The sequence below is a fragment of the Cnephaeus nilssonii genome, assembly GCF_951640355.1.
Source record: "Cnephaeus nilssonii genome assembly, chromosome: 6".
In the NCBI taxonomy this organism is placed as follows: Eukaryota; Metazoa; Chordata; class Mammalia; order Chiroptera; family Vespertilionidae; genus Cnephaeus; species Cnephaeus nilssonii.
Genome location: NC_137077.1, coordinates 61,876,414 through 61,901,969, shown reverse-complemented (window position 1 = coordinate 61,901,969; position 25,556 = coordinate 61,876,414). Strand labels below are relative to the sequence as shown.

At 39.0% G+C, this 25,556-nt stretch overlaps 1 protein-coding gene across 8 annotated transcripts in view; it reads left to right on the top strand.

The window, feature by feature from the left end:
* Positions 1-25,556, top strand: part of GRIP1 (glutamate receptor interacting protein 1) — a 669,876-nt gene that overhangs the window by 420,048 nt on the left and 224,272 nt on the right. Inside the window, exon 1 of one of the 8 annotated variants that reach the window (XM_079775186.1) lies at positions 23,178-25,180. The exons of the other annotated variants lie outside the window; for them this stretch is intronic. Coding sequence (XP_079631312.1) covers positions 24,907-25,180 — 274 coding nt within the window. The 5' untranslated portion in view covers positions 23,178-24,906. Of the gene's footprint in view, positions 1-23,177; positions 25,181-25,556 lie in introns of those variants that run through there. 8 annotated transcript variants of the gene reach the window in all.

Genomic DNA, 25,556 nt, shown 5'->3' with positions numbered 1-25,556 from the left:
AGGGAGAAATGGAGAAGAGTGGCCTTCCTGTGACTTTGAAGGCAGACCCCCTTATGAAAATGGAAATGGAGCCAAAAGAAAGAGACACCAGGTCCCAGTGTCAGAGTCTCTGGACAAAAACTATCTTAAGTGAGCTCTCAGCTCTACCCCTGGATTTCTTCAGTTACATTAGCTAATAATGATCCTCAACACCTAAGCTAATTAAAGCCAGGTGTTTCTGTCAGTTGCAATCAAAAGAAGCCAGAAATGTTTACTAGTATAACACATCTTAGTGTATACATTTTTATGAGTTTTTAAAATATAGTTTAAAAATCACAACTGGCTCAACCCTTGTGGACTCGTGAATCCCTCACGTTGCACAGAACACCAGGACAGCCTCAACTAATCTTGGTCCCCCAACTCCGTGTTGGGTGATGAACACCACTGCTAATTCAGAATTTCCAATGGATCTTTTTGTTTAGTGGACCACTGATCTACTGCCCCCGCCTCTGCCCACTTGGCCGTCCACATCAGCGTAAACTAGAAGGCATGTTGAGATAGGGATGGAATGTTTTATTTCCATGTGATTTTCCTGTCCTTACTATTCCAGGAGCCAAGGGCTCCTCGCTTTCCCTCCTGCCTAAGCAGAAGGTGCTTGTTTAAAGAGCACAGTTACAGAGCAGGGTCATAAACTTGTGCTGCTGGGCTATACGGAGTGCACTGTTTCTCGGGGCATCATCAGCTCTTCCCCTTACTCCCTCTTTCCTTCTTTCAGTGCCTTCCCCCTTCCAATTCTAACTGGCATAGACGCCGACTTATGGTGAGCGATTGCACCCGCATTTGTATCCTGCAGGAAGTCTGCCGTCCCAGCATGACTAGTTGCATGCTGGAGCCAGCTTGTACTGGCCTAAAAGAGCCAAGAGTTAAGTTTTCAAGAGTTTTGTGAGCCAGTTGTTAAACACATCTATTATTAAACTTTATTACATATAAACTTACAATTAAATGAATTATATTAAAAACAGAGGTAATACTCAAAATTCCTTACTTCCTAGTTATTACTTAATATTATTTTACTCCATTTGATTATGTATACTGCTGAGGTCCGTGTATCAGTATTGCGCAAATACTATATAACAATGTGCTACTGCACACCTCTCACCAATTCCCCGTCCAGTGACATCATGTTAATGGTTTGAAATTGGCTATGGTGTGAGTATTTACACCATGGGAATTGGCAAATGCTGTAAATCGGGGCTTCTCCCTAAGCCTCTGAAAGTCATTTGTTAATCATTTATCAACATACTACTGAATAGGAGTCGCCACTCTATTTATTGCTAAAACCTGTGCATATGTCTTTCTTTATGTTTTCTAAATGAGATGGTGACTATCTGCTTATCTGTATACAACCACGAGACTATGAATTCCTTGACGTTAGTGTGCATCTTTACTTACGTACCAGAATTTGGTACAAAGAAAATGCCATGTTGAATGGATAGTGTTAATTTCTACAGATCTCTTGCATTAATCAATCTCACATGTTCCCTGTGGATTTGGAAAGTTTCAGACAACTCCTTCCCTTTTACCAGAGCTCTTGATTTTAGAAAATATTCTTTCAGGTTTTCACATCACATGAGGAAGCCCTGGAATTTTTTCCAAGGCGCTTCAGCATCACCTAACACCTGCTCACTCTGCCCTCCTTCCCCTCCTCCTCCCAAGCCTGCTCAGGGCCATCTGGGGGAAGACATTGGCAGGAAGCCAGGAACAGCATCCTGGAGCTCGGAGGCTGAAGGGCAAACTGTGGTTAGATTGTGCATGACCAAATTCCCAGTGGAATTCAATCTGGGGAATATCTAGGACCCACCAAGTTTCTGATTGAATTGAGTCTTTCCCATGCTAAGCGACTAAATACAGATAAAAAATGAATTCTTTTATTGCCTTTTGTTTCTAAATGGTTGGTTGGTCAATTTGGTTCCTATGCTGTGAAGATTCATTTGTAATGTCTCAGATCAAGACAGTTTCTGAAGAGTATTACTTCCTAATGATATTTTTATGTAGATGATATTTGTTTGTTTTAAGTGTATGCCTCCAAAATGTTAAAAATCTGTATAAGGATTAGGGGCTCAAGGCATATTGTCCCCCCAAAAAAAAAAACTTTTTCCTCTGCTACATCCCAAATGTCAACATGAATGTAAAAAAGGGCAGTTCTATAAATTGGAGGAGTGGATTTCAAGAGACAAGAGATTTTCAGAAATTTCTGAATGCTGGAAAGTGGATAAACCGTCACGGACATTACAGTCCAGAGCAAATACAAGGAACGTGGAGGGGAGAGTGGTGCTTTCTGGCACTGGAGCCTCGCAGACTCCAAACACGTGTTGGTTTGGGAGATCAGGAAGAAGAAGAGGGTAGAAAACAAGGTAATATTTCGAAGGCTGCAACAGCTGGAAAAGTCAACCTGCCTCCCTTTTAATCCCCCTTCATTATAGTATTGTTCCCTAATCTAAAACCAGAAAATCAATCTTTGAAGAAACTCAAGGATTTGCAGAGACGATGACCCCAGAGCAAAGCCCTGCCCATTTTGGCATGAAGTTAGTGAGGAATAGGCAGGTACAACGTGCCTGCCTGCCTTGCTGTCTGTCGTCAGCCAAGGCTCTCACATAAAGCCTGCCAGGGATCATGCCCTGCCATTCTGAGGAGAGGTTGGTTAAGAAAACATATCTGTGTACCTCATAATAGCTACTTGTATCAAGCAACCTAGTTCTTTATTAATAAGTATAAGATGATGATCACTGACATTTGAGGACTGACAACTGACCTAAAGAAAGAAGAAGCAATTCGGGAACAAATACATTCTATAAAAGTCTAAGTAGTAGCATCAGAAACATTGAAAAAGGTATTACAGACATAAACCAAGACCAGCTATAATGATAAGGGGGAAAAGAGAAATATACAGAATTCTTAAAATAGGAAAATACGACTGCTAAAGTAAATATTCATTAAAAGAAAATGTTGACAAAATAAAGGCAGATATTTGCAAAAAGTAGGTATCTAGAAGGTGAATTGGAAAGACACAACAACCACCTAAAAAGACATGGAGAGAGCAGAAAGAAGAAAGGAGAAGAAATGATAATGGAAATTGTATGTAAATTCCTGAAATTAAAGAACATTTTCAGATTGAAAGGGCCCACTGAGCCCTAATCTGTATGACGGAAGAAAGACCTAGACAAATTCTCTTGAAATGCCAGGCATGAAAAAGAGAAGATCCTAAGATCTTCTCAAGATAAATAAAAATAGATTTCCTGTAAGGGAATAAGAATCAACTTACATTGGACTTTTTATCAACACTAGATCCTAGAAATTTTTTTTCAATGCTTGCAAAGTTCTGAGAAGGCATGCTTTTAAACCTGGGACTGTCACTCAAGGGTGAGCATAAAGTAAAGACATTTTTAGGCATGCAGTAACTCAGACAATTCATATTCAACATGCACTTTTAGAAATAACTACCTGAGAATATACTTAAGCAAAACACACACACACACCCTGAGTCCGGGAGAGAGGAACGTGTAAAAGTCGAGGAGCCGTGGATCTAATGTAAGAGTGCAGTGGAAATATGCCCCAGAATGGCAACTGCGTAGTAGAGAGCAGTTCATCCAAGTCAGGAGAAGAGCATCTTCCCAAGAATGTGGATTTCTTATAACAATTAATGAATAAGCTGGGTAAAATTAATGATGCAGTAGAGATATAAGTATTCTTTTGTCAACCAGATAAAGTAAGGCCATTAGAAACCCTAGGAGTACAAAAGCTGGAAGTAAAAATCGATGTAAAAGGGTCATATTTTTGAACCATGGTTGGAGAATGAACTTGACCTTTATACTTGAAATATTCTCCATTGAGTAGCACAGATTTGGTAATAGAGAATTGCATTTCCTGCTTTAGAGATTTCATCACATTATTTTACTTTGTAATGAATAATAATTATTGAATCAATTTGATATTGTCATTTATTAGATTTTTATTTTTACAGTCTGTATAGAGGAAGCACAAGATTAAATTATAATTACAGAAAAGAATGTAAATATTATAAACTTGTAGAACATAAAGATGATTATATACCCAATAAACTTATAGATTTATGGAGGAAAGTACAAGACTACCAATCTCCTCAATTTATGTAGAATATATTTAAGGTACTATGTGACGTTTACACCTTAAGAAAAAAAAGACTACAATAAAAAAGACTGACCCTCTCAAATACTGGCCTGGATATGAGGCAAGTGGAATTTTCATATACTTCTTATGGAAATATAATTTGGTACTACCACTTTTGGAAAACTGTTTAGTAATCTCTAAATATGACATAGCAATTCCAGTCCTCATTTTATACATAACAAAAATTCATAAAATATGACTCAAAGTACTTGCACAAGGATGGTCATTGCAGCACTATTTACACTGACACAAGAGTGGAAACAACCCAGATATCCCTTAATAGTAGAATGGATAAGTGCATGATGGTATCTAGTAGCACACAGTATGTAATTTAAAAGAATGCACTGTTGCAACATGCAATTAAATGGGTGAATTTCACAAGCATAATGTTAAGTGAAAGAAGCTAAATACAAAGAGTATATGATTCATTTATTAAAAAGTTTAAAAACACTGAAAACCGATATATGACGATAGACCTAAAAACAGTGGCGGAGACTGATTCGGTGCTGGTCTCTATCTTAAACTGAGCTGTGATTACATGGGTGTGTTTGCTCTGTGAAAATTATCTCGCTGTTCACTTTTGATTTGTGCACTTTCCGTGCATATGCTGTATTTCATGAAAAGGTTTATTTTTAAAAACCGAAGTTTATAGTACATTACATTTCATAAATATAACTAAATGAAAAACTAATGCTAATTGTCAAAATAGAGAAGAGGAGGAAAAAAAGAGAGGACCATGCACATGAAATAACTTTCTTTTACCCAATGTTGATAAATATTGTTTAAAATTGATAAATGAAGAACTGGTTATAATTATTTTGGAATTTTCAGAAGTTTGGCAACTGAAACAGTAAGAAAATGTTTCCTGTTGAGGAATGGGAGTGAGTACAAGAAACAATGGAAGAAGGAAACTACTTTTTATGTTTTATACTTCTCTACTATTAACATTAAAAAGAGAAAAACAAAACAATTAAAAGTAACTTTAATATTAATAGCAGCTACAATTTATTTCATGCTGCTATTTCTGAAAAACTGACGTAGATATTCCATGTAACTTATCTCAATTAAATCTTCACACTTTATATTCTTTACCAATTTATTAAGGTGGAGTTTATTAACCCAGTTATAATGATAAAAACTAAACATCAAAATACCCAATTATAGTACAAAAACATAAAACATTATTTTAAAAAATTTCCATAACCCAGAATATGTTATTATATTAAAGCACATTTGAGTTTGAGTTCCCTAGCAGTCAAGGGGGAAAAATAAGCCTTTGTCGTGTTTATAAATCTCAATACCCATTAAAAAAACAAACTAGCAAAACCCTGTTTATCTAATGTATGTTAGATGCTATAATTATGTTATGGCAAAAATAAAAGTTATTTTTTAAACTCTCTTACTGACTCACTATAAAAAGCCAAGGGCATAATACTATATTATAACACAGGGAAGTAATTTCTTCAGGAAATGTAGGTAGTTGAGTCTGGACATAGTGACATCTGGAGCTTTTCCCAGCCTTTGTTCTTTAGAAAACTAATTGCACTAGATGTTAATAGTTACTCCATCGAAATGAGTTCAAGTTCAATTATCTTGGGAAATGCATCAAACTGTAATCTCTCATCTATTGATTAAAAAACTATATTGGAATATTAAAGACCCTTAGAATAAAATAGGGCATAAAGCTACTTAATTTGAATTAATCCAGTATTTTCTCAATGTGACTTTTTCTTTTCTTTTTTTTTTTTTTAAGTAACCCTAACACTGTGGAAACCAGATTTAGGGAAACGTTAATTTACCTCAATACAGGTTGGAGTGTAGCAAACATAGAAGCACCAGTCAGCCCTAGCTGGTTTGGCTCAGTGGATAGAGCGTCGGCCTATGGACTGATGGGTCCTGAGTTCGATTCCAGTCAAGGGCACATACCCAGGTTGCAGGCTTGATCCCCAGTAGGGGGTGTGCAGGAGGCAGCCGATCAATAATTCTCATCATTGATGTTTCTCTCTCTCTCTCCCTCTCCCTTCCTCTCTGAAATCAATAAAAATATATATATTTTTTTAAAAAAGAAGCACCCGTCATTAGTAGATCCTTAGACAGTAGCTTTCAAGAGGTGGGGGAGATAAGAGATCAATCAAAGGACTTGTATGCATGCATATAAGCATAACCAATGGATGCAAAACTCTGGGGGGTGGGGGCATATATGGGAGTGGGGTGTGGGGAGGGCAATGGTAAGATATGTACACATATAATACCTTAATAAAAAAATTGAAAAAAAAACAACAAAAAAAAATTGTTTCAAACGCACTCTTGGCAAGCACTGGAAAATGAAAAATTAGAAGTGGACTCTTCTGAGAATTGCCTCAAGTGCCAGTGTTCTCTGGTATTCTTCGTAAAATTAAGCCCATGTGCTTCAGAATTGCGAATTTGCATCCTGGTACAAAAACTCGAGTTGAACAAATTCTTTTCTAGACATACACCTCTCACTTTCATATAGAAATAAACCACAGGCTCGTCTGCAGCTGGATTAGATCCCTCCAAGCCCCACCCCCAAAAGGGCAGAACTGTCTGCATTTTGAATCTGTCAAATCATTTCAAGTCAATTCCATGAAACCACTAAGTTCTGTGCTGTGAAACATGAAGGAGATTATTTGAATTCATAACAGGTAAAAGGCAGCTATTACCAGTCAGCCAACCAGATGATGAAAGAGGCAGGTGACCCTCCAGCACGGTCCAGTTTTTCATGCAGCCACTTCCTGAGGAGTCTGGCAATAAAGGTTTCTGAAATAACTAGACTTCGCGGGGGAGCTTCAGTTTGTCATTTGTCAATTATATTTGTCAGGATGTCTGCCAAGTATAAACACTATATCATAAGTATGCCTTACACTAAATTCTTTACAGCAATAATCGATACACCCTAATAATAAGACAATGGCATATCTTTCAATTTGGTAGAACCTGTGGGCATAATTCCAACTGAGCAAAACATTATCAAGTTATCTTGATAAAGGTTAACAGGAAGGGGGATGCTACGCCACTTAGACTTGGAATCTGATCTGTCAAACAGACACCCTTAATATACTACTGCCAGGCACACGGATTCTGGCAGTAGTATTATGGCATACCCTTTGAAAAAGCGTGAATAGCCTGGGCTTTAATCCAAGATTGTACACCTTGACTCATAGTTAGTTCCTGTTTGTGGAATCAAAGGCAAAGAAGATCAATGAATACGACAAAAAGTCTTACCTAATCTTAATGTGATGAAGCAAGGATAGAGCAGTAATCAGCAGTGAAAAACTGTCTCCTTAATGCAAAATAATAGATTGAAGGGTGAAGGCTTACCATTTATTGTTTTTATGGAGAAAATGAGTCATAGTTTTGCAATGTAAGGTGGCTTCCCACTTTGACAAGAGAGCCCACCATGAAGGAATTATTCCCAAAAAAGTCATTATAGTAAGTGGCCTGGCAGAAATGGCAGTCACACAGGACAGAGTCATTATAATTCTGGGAGGAAGAGGGTTTTTGGTCCCCCCCCCCAAGTTCTTTTTCAACATTTAGGTAAATGATAGAAATATTTCGAAGAAGTGATTTGTTTCGTTTTGTTTTAACCAAATCCTAGGAAGAGGCAGGTCTGTAATCCGTAACATGTGGGGAAAGCAACATGAGATAATTCCCCCAGTCATCTAAAGAAACGTGTGCTTCCACTTTTCCCCCTGGAGACGGCATACCTCAGATGACAGGGCACAAGAATCTCAGCTTTTTCAGCCAAAATTTCTTCTCAGAAATTTCTTAGAACTCTCTCCCTCCCAAAGGAATTACCTTGAAAAGATCTGAAGTTAAACAGTTTATGCACAATTTCCTCTGTATTGTGTTGAACTTGTACAGATTTTTGGTGGTGGTGTGGGAGAGGGGGCGTGGAGTGGGGAAATAGAGAATCTGGAGGGGACGATGTGGAGGGAGGAAGCAGGATTCCTGACTACAGCAGACAGTGAACTTGAAAACTAGCAAAGGGGCCACCAAGATGAACAGAGATTAGCCACGGTTAGAAATGGTTAGGAGAAATCCTCTGCAGGACATTTTGACTGGACTAACTCTGGATCTTTCACTTTGGTTCCTCATTTCAAACACAGAACCCTATGAATGTTTTCAGTGACTATTTCCTTAATCCTTCCAAGGATGGCACACAGTGTAATTCTACAGGCATGGGAGTATAGACTGCTTTTAAGCCTTAGAAGGTCGGGGCTTAATCCGCTCACTGAACCTGAGAAAGGCTGCAGCATTACTTATAAGAAGGAAGAGAGCCTTGCTTTATCGACATCTCACCTGGCTGAAATTTCACTGTTCAACTGAGACACATGGTGAAATATTAAGTGCTAAAGACTATTTTAGGGTGAATTATTTTATTTAAAATGTCTTAAGGGCAGAAATGGAAAGAAAAATAGGGTTGTTTATTGCACAAATAGGCCAGTAGTCATTGTAGAGCCTTGAGAAAGTACTTCAATAAAACTTACAGTAAAACTAAATAAGGACTCAGAAAAATATTAATTTGGGGAAAAGAAAATGTATAAATTATTCCATCTTTTCCATCACTTCGGTGAAATTTTAGACAAAACTGAGTGTAAAATATATGTTATATAGAGTCTAATATTCAAATGAAGTCCCTCTGCTATCTTCTATAATAATAAAAGCATAATATGCTAATTAGACCGGACATCCTATCAGTGGAAGCCAGGGCTGCGAGGGAAGCCCGGGTCCCAGGTGCCAGAGGGAAGCCAGTGCTGGCAGCCAGGGGAAGGAAGACCTACTCTTGCATGAATTTTGTGCATCGGGCCTCTAGTATTTTAATAAAGATTATGATAAATTTTCTAGGCAGTCTGATTGAAAGTAGTAATAGATGTTTGTTTTGGTTTCTTTACATCTCCCCAGGTTTTCCAGAATCTAATCATGGTTTCATTTCCAAAGGACCGTCTTCTCAGAACTAGTTTTGTTTTGTTTGTTTTTGGTTTAAGAGAGAAATAATCTTTTTTTTTTTTTTTTTTTAGAATTCAACTTCTATGACTTTGGTTGACCTTTTTCATAGGGAATTCTAGATGAGCAAAATCTCCTCAAGACTCAAATCTCCAGCCCTAGTCAGGTGGCTCAGTTGGTTAGAGCATCCATCTGACGCACCAAAAGGTTGGGGGTTTGATTCCTGTCAGGGCATGTAAGGAAGGCAACTGATTGATGTTTCTCTCTCTCTCTCTCTCTCTCTCTCTCTCTCTCTCTCTCTCTCTCTCTCTCTCTCTCTCACACACACACACACACACACACACACACACACACACACACACACACCATTTAAAAAAATATCCTAGGGTGAGGATAAAAAAGGAAAACTCAAATCTCCAGAGGCAGAACTTCACTCTCTAGATGGCACACACACACACACACACACACACACACACCATTTAAAAAAATATCCTAGGGTGAGGATAAAAAAGGAAAAAAACCTCAAATCTCCAGAGGCAGAACTTCACTCTCTAGATGGCTCCTATTTGGCACAGGGAGTTCAAATCAGCTGCAGAGGTTGCTTCCTGCACTTAAGGGCAACTTTGCTTTCAGATTGCTGTATAGAAGTCATTTTTCTCCCCAATATTGCTCAATTTCTATAAGGTCATGGATCCTGAATCACATCTGGAAACTTGAGCATATTTCTGATATTTCTAGGAAAGCCACCATATATCTACATATTAAGTTTTTATTTCCTTAAAACTTATAACCCCCTTTCAAAGTCAATATTTGTATGTTCATGCATGTATAATTTATAATATATATTCATATATGTAATATACATGTATATAATTTGTATGTTGTATATATGCGTGTATATATATATATATTATACATACACAAAAAATGCACACACAAATTTATTGGGTGCTCTGCAAAAATGCATTTCTTGCCCTAGCCAGTTTGGCTCAGTGGATAGAGCGTCGGCCCATTGTCTGAAGGATCCTGGGTTCGATTCTTATCAAGGACATGTACCTCAGTTGCAGGCTCAATCCCCTTGTGGGAGGCAACCAATTGATGTGTGTCTCTAACATCGATATTTCTCTCTCTGTGTCTCTCCCCCTCCACTCTCTCTAAAAATCAATGGGAAAATATCCTTGGCTGAGGATTCATACAAAAATAAATAAATAAAAATAAATTTCTTTTCCTCATACCTAAATAGCCACTAATGTAATGGGCATGGTCCATATCTTACCCCTCTCAGTATTCTCAGCACCTAGCAAAATGCCTAAAACATATCAGGCTATCAATAAATATAAATATATAGATAAATAAAATGGAATTTATAATAAAATTAATAACTTAGCCATCTCTTCACACATTTCTCCCCCAAATAGAAATGTGCTAGTATATGTTACCCTAAGAAATAGTGGACTGGAAATGATGGATGACAAATGTATGTGAAACTGTTTTGTAACATTTTATATAAATATGGGGTTGTGCTATGTTCCCATAAAATATGAACATTTGAAATGTTATAATTATACAATATAAGTATAGTTTTAATAGCAGACCCTGGACTGATAATAAGCAATTAATACTATGTCATTAGCTGAGGAATAGATTCATTAGTTAAAATATTAATGAGGATAATTCATAACTTAAATCATTTTCCTCTTTGCCTCAAACAGCATTAAATGTTTAGCTGTGACACAAGAACAATTTGATAAGTATTCTAACACTAAGATGTTGCCGTTCATTTGAATATGTAGGCATATCATTATAACACATTTATGTTATGATACTGATTTTAATATTTTATTTTAGCTATTATTTTAGGATATGAATGCTAGAGATCATTTTAATAACAAAATAAAGATTTGAAGATAAATGAGGAAATTTCTAATGATACAATATGGATTCCTTAACCTCAATGATAGCCAACCATTTACCATAGAATACTAGGGCTGAATCTGGTGAATCTTATACAGTTTAGGCACCAACAGGAGAATCATAGAAAACAATAGGTAGTTTATAGTTCTTCTCTCTAGAGAAGCATGAACACAGATTTATTTTGATGGCCATCTTTGTACAGCAAACAGAATTATTTTAATAGATAAACAGTCCTTTGTTTACTTTGCGTGTAGAAACTGTGTGTTAACTTGAGATATGTTTGTACTATTTAAGACTATTTTTCTGGTCTAAAAGCAAGGTAAAACTTCCTTTTCTTTTCCACTAGAGAGAGTTTACAGGAGAATTGCAATGCAACAATTCACCAAGAGTTAACAGTTATTGAGCCTGTAGTGGGTATATGGTACAATACTGGGTGCTTCAAGAAGTATATCTTTTAAATGTCCATGTTTAGAGGACGTACTGGATACACTGTCAGAATGAACAACCATTGGAAAGGAAAAAGAATTGTTCTGTTGGACAGAGTTCAGTGTACCTGTATGGTGTGTGTTAAATTGGAACCTATACAGAGACTGGTGCCTCTGTTCCTTTTAGGAGCCTATAAAATGGAAATAGTACATTAACGTCCACATCCACAAGGATCGTGTGACACTGTACTGTGTGTAGAAATGTGGCTTTTAAATGTTTTATTTTGAAAAATAAATTGCTTTAGCAGCATCACACAAACAAACAAAAAATGTCCTGTCTTAAAGGAAATAAAGCCAAGTTACTTTCAAAAAAGGAATGTAAAATGATAGCTTCATTCATTAATTTGTCCATAAATGTTACTGAGCACCTACTAAATGTGAGATAAAGCTCTGGGTTCACACTGGTATGAACAAAACAAATGTTGTTTTTGCATCAGTGGAGCTTGACTTCTAATGGTGGAGTCAGACAATAAACAAATATACAAATAAATGCACACACTCAGTGTTATGCAGAAAGTTACAGGAGGATGTGGGGTGAGAGGGTGAGAGGGAAGGCATTATTTGAGACGGGGTAGTCAAGGACGGCTGCACTGATGAGAGGACATGAGCCAAGACATGAAAACCATATCTGAGAGTATCTGAAGGGAGAGTGTTCTATACAAAGGGAGCAGCAAGGACAAAGGCCTTGAGGTAGGAATGAACTTAGGGTGCAAGGATCATCAAGGGGCCAATATTGTTAGAGCAGGACTTGCTTTTTAAATGAGGGATTTTAAGTTGATTGCTTATCCATTTGCAGTCACACCCCAGAGATGCTCCGTAAAGGTGTGGATTACAAGAAAACAAAACTTCAAGTTAGTTAGTATCAGACTTTACTTACTAGGGCTTTCTTCACATTCACAAGGATCTTCCCTAGTTGCCAAGAGAGCCCTCAACCAGATCCAAAGTCAGCAAGTGGTCAAAGAAATTAGCTAATTAATCGTAGCAATAATATTGTGTATCGTTTCCATTGTTATTAATGATTTCTTTTGTCTTTACTTCTCTGTGGGTTTTTTTGCATTAATATGTCAATTGAGTAAAAAATTTTCATCATATATATTGTTTATTAACAATTGAGACAATTGTTTACCATTGATTGTATTGACAAGTACATTTGAAACCTGAGAATTTGCCCTCCTTAGAGTAGGGTGAGAGAAGACTGTAAACTTACAAAATGTTAAATACCTTTTATATTTCTGTAAGAACCCAAATTTAGTTAAATCCTCAGAACAAATGACCTTGTCAAACATTTAAGAGTTAACTTCAAAATCACCTAAAATATCACTACAAACAAAATATCACTATAAACAAATTATACACACACACACACACACACACACACACACACACATATGGAAGAAGTGGCTCTCATGCTTTGTGTACTGTCATTCTCTTAGCCATCTATGAAGATTTTATTAATTTTCATGACAATGTGGAGCATGCTAAATGTGGGGATATCTTTAAAATGCAGTGGAAAGGGAACCTGCCGTAGCTGGAAATAAACCAGCTCAAACCCGTAGAAATACAAGATGAGGGATGGTGCAGCTTTCAGGTTCTGCTTTTCTAATCGGAGTCGCCTTCTCCTACTTGTAGGGCTGGGAAACATTTACTTTCTAATCAAAGACCATTTTTTCTCAAGAAAAATAATCTATTGATGTAAAGGAACTGAAAGGACTATTGTATTGGAACAGAGATCGCAGTAAAACTCAAATAGAGAATCCTTTGGGCCACTGGGACACCCCACGTAAAGGCATGAAGCCTGCCTCTCCCCATCACCCTTTCTGATGCTCTGTTCTGCCCTGCTATGAAGATTGGGCACTAACATGACTCCCAAATACAGACATAGTTTAGAAGCCAGGCATTTAATATTAATTTAATAATAAATAAGCGCCATTCCCCTGACCTAGACTGTCTGACTGGGACACAGTCAGCATGTTAAACACCTAAAGACACAGTTTCCATTTTTGCAAAGAAATATGTTCTCTTCAACTTTGCATCACACACTGGGCCCTCTCAGTCCATATGTACTTGTTCCGTCTTTCTTAAAGGCTAGAATACAATGAGATATTTCTACTACAGGAAAAACAACAGGCGGCAATGACCCATGGAACTGACCATTGGCCTCGGTGTGGGACAGCAGTGGAAGTGAAGGTGTCACGCTGAAAACATGCGGCCTCTGGAAAGCTGGCTGCAGCTATCCACCTTGATTGTTGCCAGGCAAGAAGTACAAGGCGGTGCAAACCAGGTTGTGTCAGATATTCAGATTTTGGAACCTGGCCTTTAAATGGGAAATCTCCCAATTATAAAATGTTGATTCTATTTTAAAAAATACTGTGTTGGCTAACAAATTTCACTTATAGGTCAAATTTTGCCTTTGGTTGCCAGTTTCCTTGCAAATCCCACAGGAGGAAAAAAAGTTGTTTATTCATCCATTTATTTTTCATTTATCAACCCACATTTATTGAGTATCAATCTCGATTGGTGCTGTGGGGCTTTCAACAATAAGAGCTATTGAATTAAAAAAAAACTCAGTCCAGCAATGCCTCACCCTCATCTAAAAAACAGATCCATACTCACAGTTCAGTCATTCCCTGTATGCTTATAGGCTTCAAATCAACATGTACAGTTCTAGTCTCTCCCATGACCTTCAGTATGTCTAATTTTCTTCAAATATGATCCTATATAATAAAAGCGTAATATGCAAATCTACCGAACGGTGGAATGACTGGTCACTATGACACACACTGGCCACCAGGGGGCAGACTCAATGCAGGAGCTGCCCCCTGGTGGTCGGTGCACTCCCACAGGGGTAGCGCCACTCAGCCAGAAGCCCTGAGCCAGGCTCAAGGCTGGTGAGCGCAGCGGCGGTGGCGGGACCCTCCCTGGCCTCCGCTGCAGGCAGGCAGTAAGGAGCAAGGGGTCCTGGACTGCAAGAGCCCTGGACTGCAAGAGGGATGTCTGATTGCAGGCTTGGGGATCGGGCCTAAGCTGGCAGGCGGACATCCCCCGAGGGGTCCCAGACTGGGACTGCGAGAGTTCACAGGCCAGGCTGAGGGACCCCCCCCGCCCCGCCCCTCCTCACAGTGCACGAATCCTGTGCACCGGGCCTCTAGTATATCAATAAAATAGGTCTTCTTGAATAAACATGACTACATCTCCAAAGCATAATAATGAGAAAAAAAATTAAAAAGTTGCAAAAATAGGCAGAATGATTTTATGTGAATTTTTAAGGCATACAAAACAATACTATATATTATAGGAACATGCATCCATAGGAAAAGCATAAAAATGTCTACAGCCCAAGGATAACAACACCCACTTGAGGACCATGGGTGCCTCTGGGGGAAGAAGGAGGGAAATGAGATGGAGATATTGGTCTGTAATTGTATGTGCAATACTTTATTTCTTTAAAAATATCTGATGTAATTTTGACAAAATGTAAACATTTGTTAAATCTTGATGACAGGTACTTAGGCAGCCGTGTTTTCTCCATCTTCCTGCTTACAATATTTAAAGTAGGTAATAAAAATAGAATAGGAATGTGAAAACCAGCATGACTAAATTGGAATTTTTTTTTCTTTATTCCTAAGGGAATGCCTTTTCTAATGTTCACCAGTGCTTTAATGGCACCAGCCTCCCAGACTTGAGATATTTAAATTCTCCCGCTTGTTTGTCCCCAGTGGCTAACCCAGTCTGTTACTTATGAAATCGACCTTCAGAGCGTCTCTTCCCATTTTTACTGTATCATTATGGCACAGACATCATCATTTAACACCTTATCCACTGTCATCACCTCCAGATGTCTGACAGCCTGCATTTCCTCCTCCACTCTGTCCTGTGCAATGCTCTTAGCGCATTCATCACATCTCTGTCCTACACCTGCCAGGCATTGTTCACAAATCACATTCTGGTTTCTCTTCCTGGCACTTGGGCATCACCATAGTTTGGCCCCATCTCAGTTTACAAAGCATATCTCCCCCTCTCGCTATCCCTTACCTTCTCAGCATCCTTCCAGTGCCTTCCAGAAAACTAGCACCATTACACTTTCAACTCTCATGATTTTGCGCAAGATGTTTCTCCTTCGCAAAACGCCCCTTCCTTTTCTACCTTTCCAAAACTCCCTACAAGTCTGCTCCAAGTTCCGCCTCCTCTGTAGGACTTGACAGAGTTTTATTGTTGCTATATTTTTGGCACTTGTATTCACTTTGGTACTGTATTAAGCTTTTGGTTTGCAAGGTTATCCTAGGTAGAAGTGTTCGTTTGGTTGTTTTTGTTGTTGCTTTTTTTATTGTTTTGATTTTTGAATTTTTCTTTTCTTTCCTTAAGACAGTGATGGCGAACCTATGACATGCGTGTCAGCACTGACACGCGTAGCCATTTCTGATGACACGCGGTCACATGCCGAGGATGAAACATTTGCAACTAGAGTCTTGGCGTTAGTTTTTTCCTCAAAGTGACACACTACCCGAGTTATGCTCAGTTTTTTGGCGAAGTTTGACACACCAAGCTCAAAAGGTTGCCCATCACTCCCTTAAGATCACCTTCCCGTGTTCAACATTTTTGTAGTTGTCTCCTGTCCTCTGGGAATCAAACGTTGACAAGCAGATCTTCGGATGACTCTGTGTCAGAGAGTTTAAATCTAAAACGTTGGTTTGGTGCCTGGTGGCTCTGCTCATCCCTCTATCTCAGAAGCAGGGATCATGGTCCCTGCTCAGTATTAGTGTATAGAAACAACAATTTTTGAAAATTGATTTTGTATCTTGCAACATTACTAAATTCATGTATTGTTTCTAATGGTGTTACGAGTCTTTAGGATTTTCTATACTATAATGGCATGTCATCTGTAAATAGTGACAGTTTTACTTCTTCCTCTCTGATTTGGGTGCTTTTTTTTTTTCTTGTCCCATTGCTCTGTCTAGGACTTCCAGTACTATGTTGAATAAAAGTGGTGAGACTGGGCATTCTTATCTTGTTTCTGATCTTAGAACAACAGCTTCCAGCTTTTGCTGTTGGGTATGATGGTAATTGTGGGTTTGTTGTACATGGCCTTTATTACGCTGAGGTACGTTTTCTCAATAGTCATCTTGTTGAGAGTTTCTGTCTATCATCAGTGGATGTTGAATTTTGTCAAGTGCTTTCTCTACGATTGAGATGATCATGTGATTTTTATCCTTCATATTGTTAATGTGCTTTTTATCACATTGTCAAATTTGTGGATGTTGAACCAGCTTTGTATCCCTGGAGTAAATCCCACTTGATCGTGTGTGTGATCCTTTTAATATATTGTTATATCTGATTTGCTAGTATTTTGTTGAGGATTTTTGCATCTATGTTCATCAGGGATATTGACCCATAATTGTCTTTTTTGGTGTGTGTGTCTGTGTGTCCTTGTCTAGTTTTGATATCAGCGTAATGCTAGCCTTGAAATAGTTTCCTCCTCTTCCATTTTTTGCGGGAAGATTTTGAGAAGGATTGGTATTAATTATTCTTGAATGTTTGGTAGAATTTACCAGTGAAACCATCTGGTCCTGGACTTTTGTTTGTTAGGAGGTTTTTGACTACTGATTTAATCTCCTTACTAGTAATTGTTTTGTTCAGATTTTCTATTTCTCATGATTCAGTATTGGTAGATTGTATGTTTTTAGGAATTTATCCATTTGTTCTAAGTTTGTATATTTTCAAAGAGCTAGCTCTTACTTTCTATGTCCAAGTCTTATAGCAAATAGTTTCTTTCTTCATGTCTAGTGCGGATCAACAGTTTCCTGGGTTCAATGTCCTCTCAGTGACATTAATGCTGACATGGCAGATTGAGACTTGTAAGAAGCCGAAGGAAAGGTACCGCAGATTAACACATGGAGGCATCGCAGATCCAGGGAAGTTAGACGGCTTCCTGAGTCTATTTCCAAATCAGTACTCACTCGAGGTGATATTTTCAGGAGATAGGTGGGCTAGTGCGAAATTGCTAAGTATCCTGTGAAAAAGGGCGCTGTTCAGCTTACAGGGGCACCTGAAGTATATAAGTGTCCGGTTTTAGTTACTTGGTGTTTTCCCCCTAAAACCGATGTATTTAAATTTATAGTAAGGGAGTAATTCGATTGGTTGCATATTAATACTTGTAGGAAAGAGGTCTGTTTTTTTAATCCCTTTTAAATTTAGAAACTCGGTGAAAATTGTAGAAAATGAAAGCCTGTGAGCTAGAAACCAGTATCAAGGAGGCCAAGGATGTAGCTCTTCCCAAGCGTGGCAGTGCCATTACCCGCTCACCAGCCACAGCTTTTCTGCCACAGTATTATAATTGTGAGTTCAATAGAATTTATCCCGGAACAACCAAATTAAAACACTTTGGAGCCGAAGCCAGTTTGGCTCAGTGGATAGAGCGTCGGCCTGTGGACTCAAGGGTCCCAGGTTCGATTCCGGTCAAGGGCGTGTGCCTTGGTTGCGGGCACATTCCCAGTGGGGGGGTGTGCAAGAGGCAGCTGATCGATGTTTCTCTCTCATCGATGTTTCTGACTCTCTATCCCTCTCTCTTCCTCTCTGTAAAAAATCAATGAAATATATAAAAAAAAATAAAACACTTTGGTGTTGGACGTTTTTTTCATTCTTTACCTCTGGAATCTTTCAAGGAAAGCAGCTGGCAGGTCAGACGCACTAGAAATGAACAGCTGCAGCCTGTTGCAGCATCCCACCTGTGCCTTTCTCCGTTGGTGAGGTCCCCACCGGCCCTGAAGAGTGCTAAGAGTGCTAAGCAAGGGTCTCTGGAGTGACAATCGGTCACCAGGTTCTCAGAGGAAAGGCTAGACTTCTCATTAGTCAAATCAGTTTTAGTCACAGGGGGGAGGAGCGCCTGGAGAGGTAAGGGCAGGACACATCCGCTCACCAGTGAGACAGCTTCCTCAGCGCCCTCTATGTGGCCTGTACTTGTGGCCTCCCTAACACTAACCGCCCAGAATGCCATTAAGGGTCAAACACATTTTCTCTCCATAGAAGTAAACCACTGTCTCCTCTACTTCCTTGTTTTCCTCCGTAGCTCCCATGATGGGATTTGCATATGGGAGTACAAGCAGTAGCATAAGAATTTGTTTCACATCATTCTGTTTTTCATCAAGAAAAATTTTCACCTTTTCCAAAAGGTGGAATGCTTCTCTTTCACTAAATGTGAACATACTACTCAAATCTCTTTTGCTTCCTAGGATTTTAATTTTTCTCACAATAATTTCCAGATGCCACAACCTCCGTGGAGAAAACTCCTGAAAGATGGTATGCATTACAGTAGGAAATGGATCTGGGTGGTCCATGTACTCCCTTCCTGATGCTAACTTTTTTTTCCTAGTAAAAACAGTGTATTCAGAAGTGATGGATGATATTATTTCATTCAGAAAGAAAGAGTAAAAGCTCCCCTTCTTCCTCCTTAAAATTGTGCCCATTGAGGGTTCTACCAAGCAAAAGAATATTTTTCCTCATTATCCAATATTGTCAAATTCTACTTAACATGTTGCCAGTGTGCCAGTGAATGGTTACAGCCTGCAGATAGGATCCTAATATGCTTGTTTGCTGTTTTCCCTCAATTAGTCGTGGTGTATTAAAGTGAGTAACATCTTTTAAAGTCTTTTGGCAGCTATTTTTGCTGAAGCGCTTATATCCACATTAAAAACACACACAATAATCGTGAGTATTCTGATTTGGAAATAAAGAGAAGTTGAAAATGTTGAAGGGGAAAAAGCTAAATGACACGGGGAGAAAGGCAGTCCCTAGAGCAGAGCACAACTGCTCTTAAAGTTTAAGACTTAGGAAATGATTTAAATTTTGCTGACACCTTTCCTCAAGCCTCAGGCTTTCTTGGACTGTAGAGAAGATTCTAGGATGTGAAATGAATCAAGTATCGCTCCTGCTTTAAGATAATCTTTACATCCATGGAATGCAAATTTAAGGAGATTAGTGGATACAATAAATGAAATTGTAGGTTTCTTATTTTGATGTTTCATATTCCAGAATTGCTGCACAGTGTTTGACTGGGCATAGTAGACTCCCCTACAACCACAAAGTATATTCATGCTGATGGAAAACGATGTTCTAGCAAGAAGGCATGTAGGTAATAAGTACTAACACGTACAAGGCAGTAATAATAACATGTACTAGGGAATAAATAATGACAACTACTCCCTACATTTACTGAGCACTTTCCATGTATATTAGCCATTGCTCTAAGTGTTATCCATAATATCTCATTGAATCCATACAGTAGTGCCATGAGTTGGGTCTTATTACCATGCCATTTTAGAGATGAGGACGTTTAGGGACAGAGAAGTTAAGTAGTTCGCCCAAAGTCATGCAGCTAGATTTGAAGCTGGTCAGGGTGGTACCAGAGCCAGACTCCTGACCTCTGTTCTGCATGACCTTTCTACATTCAGAATTAATACCGTATTTTCTGGCGTATAAGACGACGTTTTAACCCAGGAAAATCTTCTATACGCCCAGTCGTCTTATACACCGGAAAATACGGTATTCCTTGAGTAAATGAGGGATCATAGCTTGAGGGAAGTGTTTCATCCTCAAGTGTATAGGGATTGCAGTTGAGTTTATAAAAGAGCACTACACAACACTGCAATATTCTGTTCATAGTTACAGACCCAAAACTACACGCACAAGGGTAGTGCCTGTATGTGTTTGTGCTCATGGTATACCATGTACCAAATTGCTAGCAGACCAATCTCAAAAGACTGTGCGTGGTCTGTAATATCCTATGTGTTTCAAACACTGGTTTCTTCTCTGATTCTTTGTTGGTAATGAAGATCAGCCTGTGGTCTGAACTCTGAATAGTTAATAATAGTGACCAGTATGTATAAGCTCTCTTTCAAAGAAGGTATTGCTTATCATAGTGCCTGGTGATTGATTGAGATGGTGTGTGAAGTATTTTCCATTAGGTCCTATCTACTGATAAAACATAAGTTGCATCTCACTGACTATATGCTCCTAAAATTCAAACAAAGCATAGCATGTTCATATCTTGATGTTCAATAGCTCAAAATTCCCCCAGAGTCAGATTGACAACAGATAGGATAATAACTTGCTAATAAAATGCGCTTTATTTTCTTACTAAGTCTCTTGGACAAAGCCCTGAAGATTAAGGAAGAACCCTGTCCTGGTGCCCCATGTCTCCCTCAAGCATTCTGAGATGGATAGAGCTGGCATAGATGGAGGTATCTCATTGCCCAGAAGACCCAAGTAGCCTTTTTTTGTTTGGTTGGTTTTGTTTTGTTTTTCCGTTTTCTGAATTTACTAGGGTAACACTGGTTAACAAAATTATACAGGTTTCAGTATTCCACTTCTGGGAATATATCTCAAGAAACCTGAAACGCTAATATGAAAGAATATATGCACCCCTATGTTCATTGCAGAATTATATATAAGAGCCAAGATTGGGAAGCAGCCCAAGTGTCCATCAGTAGATGAATGGATAAAAAAGCTGTGGAATAGTACTCAGCTCTAAAAAAAGAAGGAATCTTAACCAATTGCCTTTTAAAAGCATTGTTCTATGGATGGTTTAAATTGGTGTATGGAGCTCTCGGAGCTGCACAGGTGGATGGGATACTCTTACTCTTGGATCTGGGGCTAACTACCATGCTGTATGCAGAAGGGGTTGCATGGCTTCCTTCACTCGGCTGTCATTGGGGGAAGATGGCAGAGAGTGGACACTGGTGTGGTGGAAAAACATATGAGCTTTCAAGCTTTAAGTCTCAAATCTATCACTTACTGGTATATTAGAGCATTCTAAAAGCTTTCTGAGGCTCAGTTTTCCTTTTCTGTAAAATAAATATAATACCTAGCCCTAAAACGTACCACTTTGGTCCACACAGGATGGAATACAGTGTGTCCAGCCTCTTTTCTCTCTACCTGACAACCCAAGCAAATCAGATTTATTCCTCCATCCATATATGTACATGGTTTTTCTATTTCAATGTTTTTGAGTACGTTGTTCCTTCTTCCTAGCATTTCTATTTTCCTCATGTCTGTGTGTCTGAAACTTGCCTCTTTTGCAAGTCCTAGTTTAAATACCCTATTAAAGTCAAACTTTCCCCAATTCCACTGAACAGAAGTACTTTCTCTCCTCTCTGTGTTCCAGCCCCCCTTGGGGTGCTCGATGGCATTTAGCATGCCTTTCCTTGGGTTATAGTCATTTATATGCTGCTTTTATTTTTCCTACTGGACTCCAACATCTTTGGGGGGGAAATAATGTCTTGTCCATCACTGCATCCCCATAGAGTGCTTAGCATGGTTCCTTGCACACTGGCAGTCAATAATTGTGTGTCTAATTGAATTGAATGAGAGAAGGAAACCGAACTTTGTGCAGATCGCTGAACCTTTCTCTCGGCTCAGGCTTGAGGGACTCAGCTTCTGTGATGGAGTCTGGTGTAACCTAAGGTGATAAGGGAGACAGAGCTGATGTCTTTTCCTAGTCTTCCTGCTTGTAGTCATCTGTATTCTTCGGGAATTGTTTGCCTCCTGGAAGATGGTTGCACTCTGAGAAGTCTATAGATTGAATACATTTTAAAAAAAATACTATCAGAAAGAATTGAACGAGACCAACTTCAAACATGAAATTGCCAGGGGAAAGATCCAAACAATCTGCATTTTATTTGATATATGATTAGGCAATGTATTGATCCTGTTTTCTTTCTTAGTTATTGCATATGGTCTTCTTGCTTTTTAAATGCCACAAGTGTTCATTTCTTTCTTTGCTTAGGCCCTATAAGTCCACATGGTGAAAAATCAAAAGAATGAATGTTCACATTGCTATGTATATGATAAAATGAAAGTCACAAAATAAATTTGTTTTATTAGGATTATCAACATATATCTTATGCATTGATTTTTCCCACTGTGTTGTTTTAGAAATAGTAATGATTAAGTTTCCTTTACAGTGGTGTTCATGCAATTAGGTGGTACAGAAAATGCCTTTAAATATTCACTTAAAACTAGACTTTCAGCTGTGGATACATGTTGAACAATTGGGTAATAAAGGTTTGCCTTAAGTGAACCTCAAAAATATTCTAACATGGATGGTAATTTCACCAATTCTCTCATCAGCTTCTTGCTCTCTTTGCATTTAGCCTTTCTCTCATTAAATCCTGGACTTGAGCACATTAATCTATTCTCCTGTTTCGTTGATTCTCAGCATGTACTAGTAAACCAAAAGGACTTGATCTTTCAGAACATTTTTATGACTGCAGTCATCACACTGCTTTATATTGAAAGGAGCATGTTGGCTGACATTCAACAAACATTTATTGAGCAACTACCATGGACTGGAAAACTGGGACAGGAGGAGGGATACCCATCCATTCCTTATTTTGTTTGAGCTTTTAGAGGGAAGAAGACATATACCCAGCTCTTCTATAGGTCAAACCAGGGATCACATTCTAAACATTTAACAATCTGTACAGTCAGACACTGACCAGCCAGAGTGGACATTGGCCATAGCCTGGAGAAGAGTCCTGCAGAGGCACAGTATCTATTAAGTTGCCAGATCGTGGGAAGGTCCAAGGACTTCTGGGTGAAGTGGGTCAGGGCTGGGGCGGCAAGAAGACACTGGTGTGTTGGGTCTGGGGGTGAGGGTGGATGCATATGAAGGGCAAGAGCTTTTTCCAGCTGTTTTGAAAGTATTTCAATATCTTAGCCCAGATGTGGCCATCCTGGTGCAAAGCCGCAGAAGGTTAAGCACAGCTACCCAATGAGCTCAGTATTACTAAACAGAATTAGAAGTGAGGAAATCTAATATGATTGGCGATGAACCCACATCTCCCTCACTCTGAAGCCAATTGTCTGTAATAGTAACTAATTCATACTGACAAATCCAGAGAAGGAAGATGAGGAGGAAGAGGATCGTGCTCATGGTTTATAAAGAAAGTGCCTTTTGAGCTAGGTCTTTAAAGTCAAAAGAGATTTTATCATAAAAGCTCCAAGAATTTGTGGTATTGGGTTAGTTTGTTCCGTCTGTAGTAAGGATCTCTTTTTGTTCTTTTCCTAGTTAGCCTTCTTTCCCTTCCCTTCTTCCCGCATCTACCACAAAAATTCCAAGTCTAGGGTTCAGGTGCAGAAGGGCCATGAACTTCCGGAACCCTAGAACCCATTGCATTTGTGTCTGCCAGTGTACATTTTTTTGTGGGAAGATGATCCATAGTTTCCTTCTGGTTCTCAAAGGCCGCAGTGTAACTCCATTACATTAGAGGACACTCACAATATCCCACAGATGGCAATGTTAGGGATTATGATGTCATATAATGTAACATTCTGAAACTACAACATGCCCATTCGAATTTCAAAGGCCTGGAAAAGTGAGTACTCTCTCTCTTTGGAACTTACACATATATTCTTATCAAATAAATGGCATTTCTCCTGCAAGTCCCAATGAACACTCTTGGAGAAATGAGAGACCACAGAACATAGGCACCCAACCCTGGCAGACATTGGTGGCTCACCAGCGGTGGCCAACATTTAGAGACCACGGTTCATAGGGCAGTCCCCGCCCACATGAGACGGTGGTCTGGTGCGAACAATGCAGTTCAAGCTCTGGATCCGACCACTGGGGCTCAACCGTGGCTGTTGCCTCCCTGCGCCATAGCTTCAGACAAATTACTTAATCTCCATGTGCCACTGTATTCTCATCTTGGAAACTAGGAAACTGGTTCTACTTAATTTTTATAGTTATTGCGGAGAGTAAGTGGTGGGGGCCAGATGGAACTAACAAGGTCTGCAGCGGCTGAATTCTTCCACCAAGGTCAGAGTGGCAGGAGGTCCAGGACCCAGCGTCCCCCACTGAACTCACTCACCTCATCTTGCTGCCTGTTCTCCGTTTGCCATCTCTTTTGAGCCAGGGCCCCCTGTTGCTTCCTTGTCTTCGAAATCCTTGATTTCCCCTGTCCCATGAATGAGAGGAGAACAGGTGTGGGAATGAAAAACCATGACATGATTCTGGAGGCCTGCCTTATTTTAAACGTAGTGAATAAAAGTATCTCACGATTCCAGAACTACTCATTCAGTTGAGTCAAACTAAAGTCCTCTATTTGATGCCTTACCTGGCAGGGCTTATATTGCTAGCTTCTTAATATGTGGCTAAACTGCAGTTTACATTGTGGCCATGTCAGTGAATCAACAAGTATTGCTTGAGAACTCAATATAAACATTGCAGAAAGTCGGGGGGTTGTGGGGGGGTTAATTTGTATAAAGTAAATACACAGGATTCAGTGATCACCAAGGATGACCATTCCTATTTAACTGAAATCCTGTATACCTTTTTCTGTGTTTAGAGTTTATTAAAAGATGAATGGACATTGCAGCCCATTTTGAGAAAGCCATGGCAAAGTCAGTTAAGAAACATCACTTGAGCACTTCTGAGCCTTCTCTTCCCACCCTCAACAGCATCTCCTTTAATACAGACGGTTCCATCCAATATAAAGAAAAGCCGTATTCCTCTGCCTCCGAAGCCTTGGATGCTTACATTGACGATTTCCATTTAAGCTGTGAGCTTCCTGAGGTTAATGATACAACGGTTGGCTTGGATCAGAGCCCTCTGGCATTTCTTGCTAAACTCAACAGTGGTAAGCTTTAATTATTTGCTGAGTTTGATTTTTTAAGTATCTGTAGAAAGCTAATGCTTTGAGAAGAGATATGATCTAAAATATATTTTTTGGAAAATAATGGTCACACAATTCGTGAATCTTTTCCTAAGATTGATATATCATTTTAAGTTTCCAAAACTTTCTCAGCAATGGGTGCCCTTGAATTGAGAGGGAATTACGGAGAAGGCATCCCAGTCTGGATTTCAGAGTGGGAAAGCGGTGGCCTCCAGTATAAAAGCCTTGAGCTTTGTAACTGAAAGTATTAAAAAGTCACTTCAACTCTCCAAGTAACAGTTACCCTTTTATAAAATAAGGATAAATAATAAGGCCTCACAGGGTAATTGTGGGGACAAAA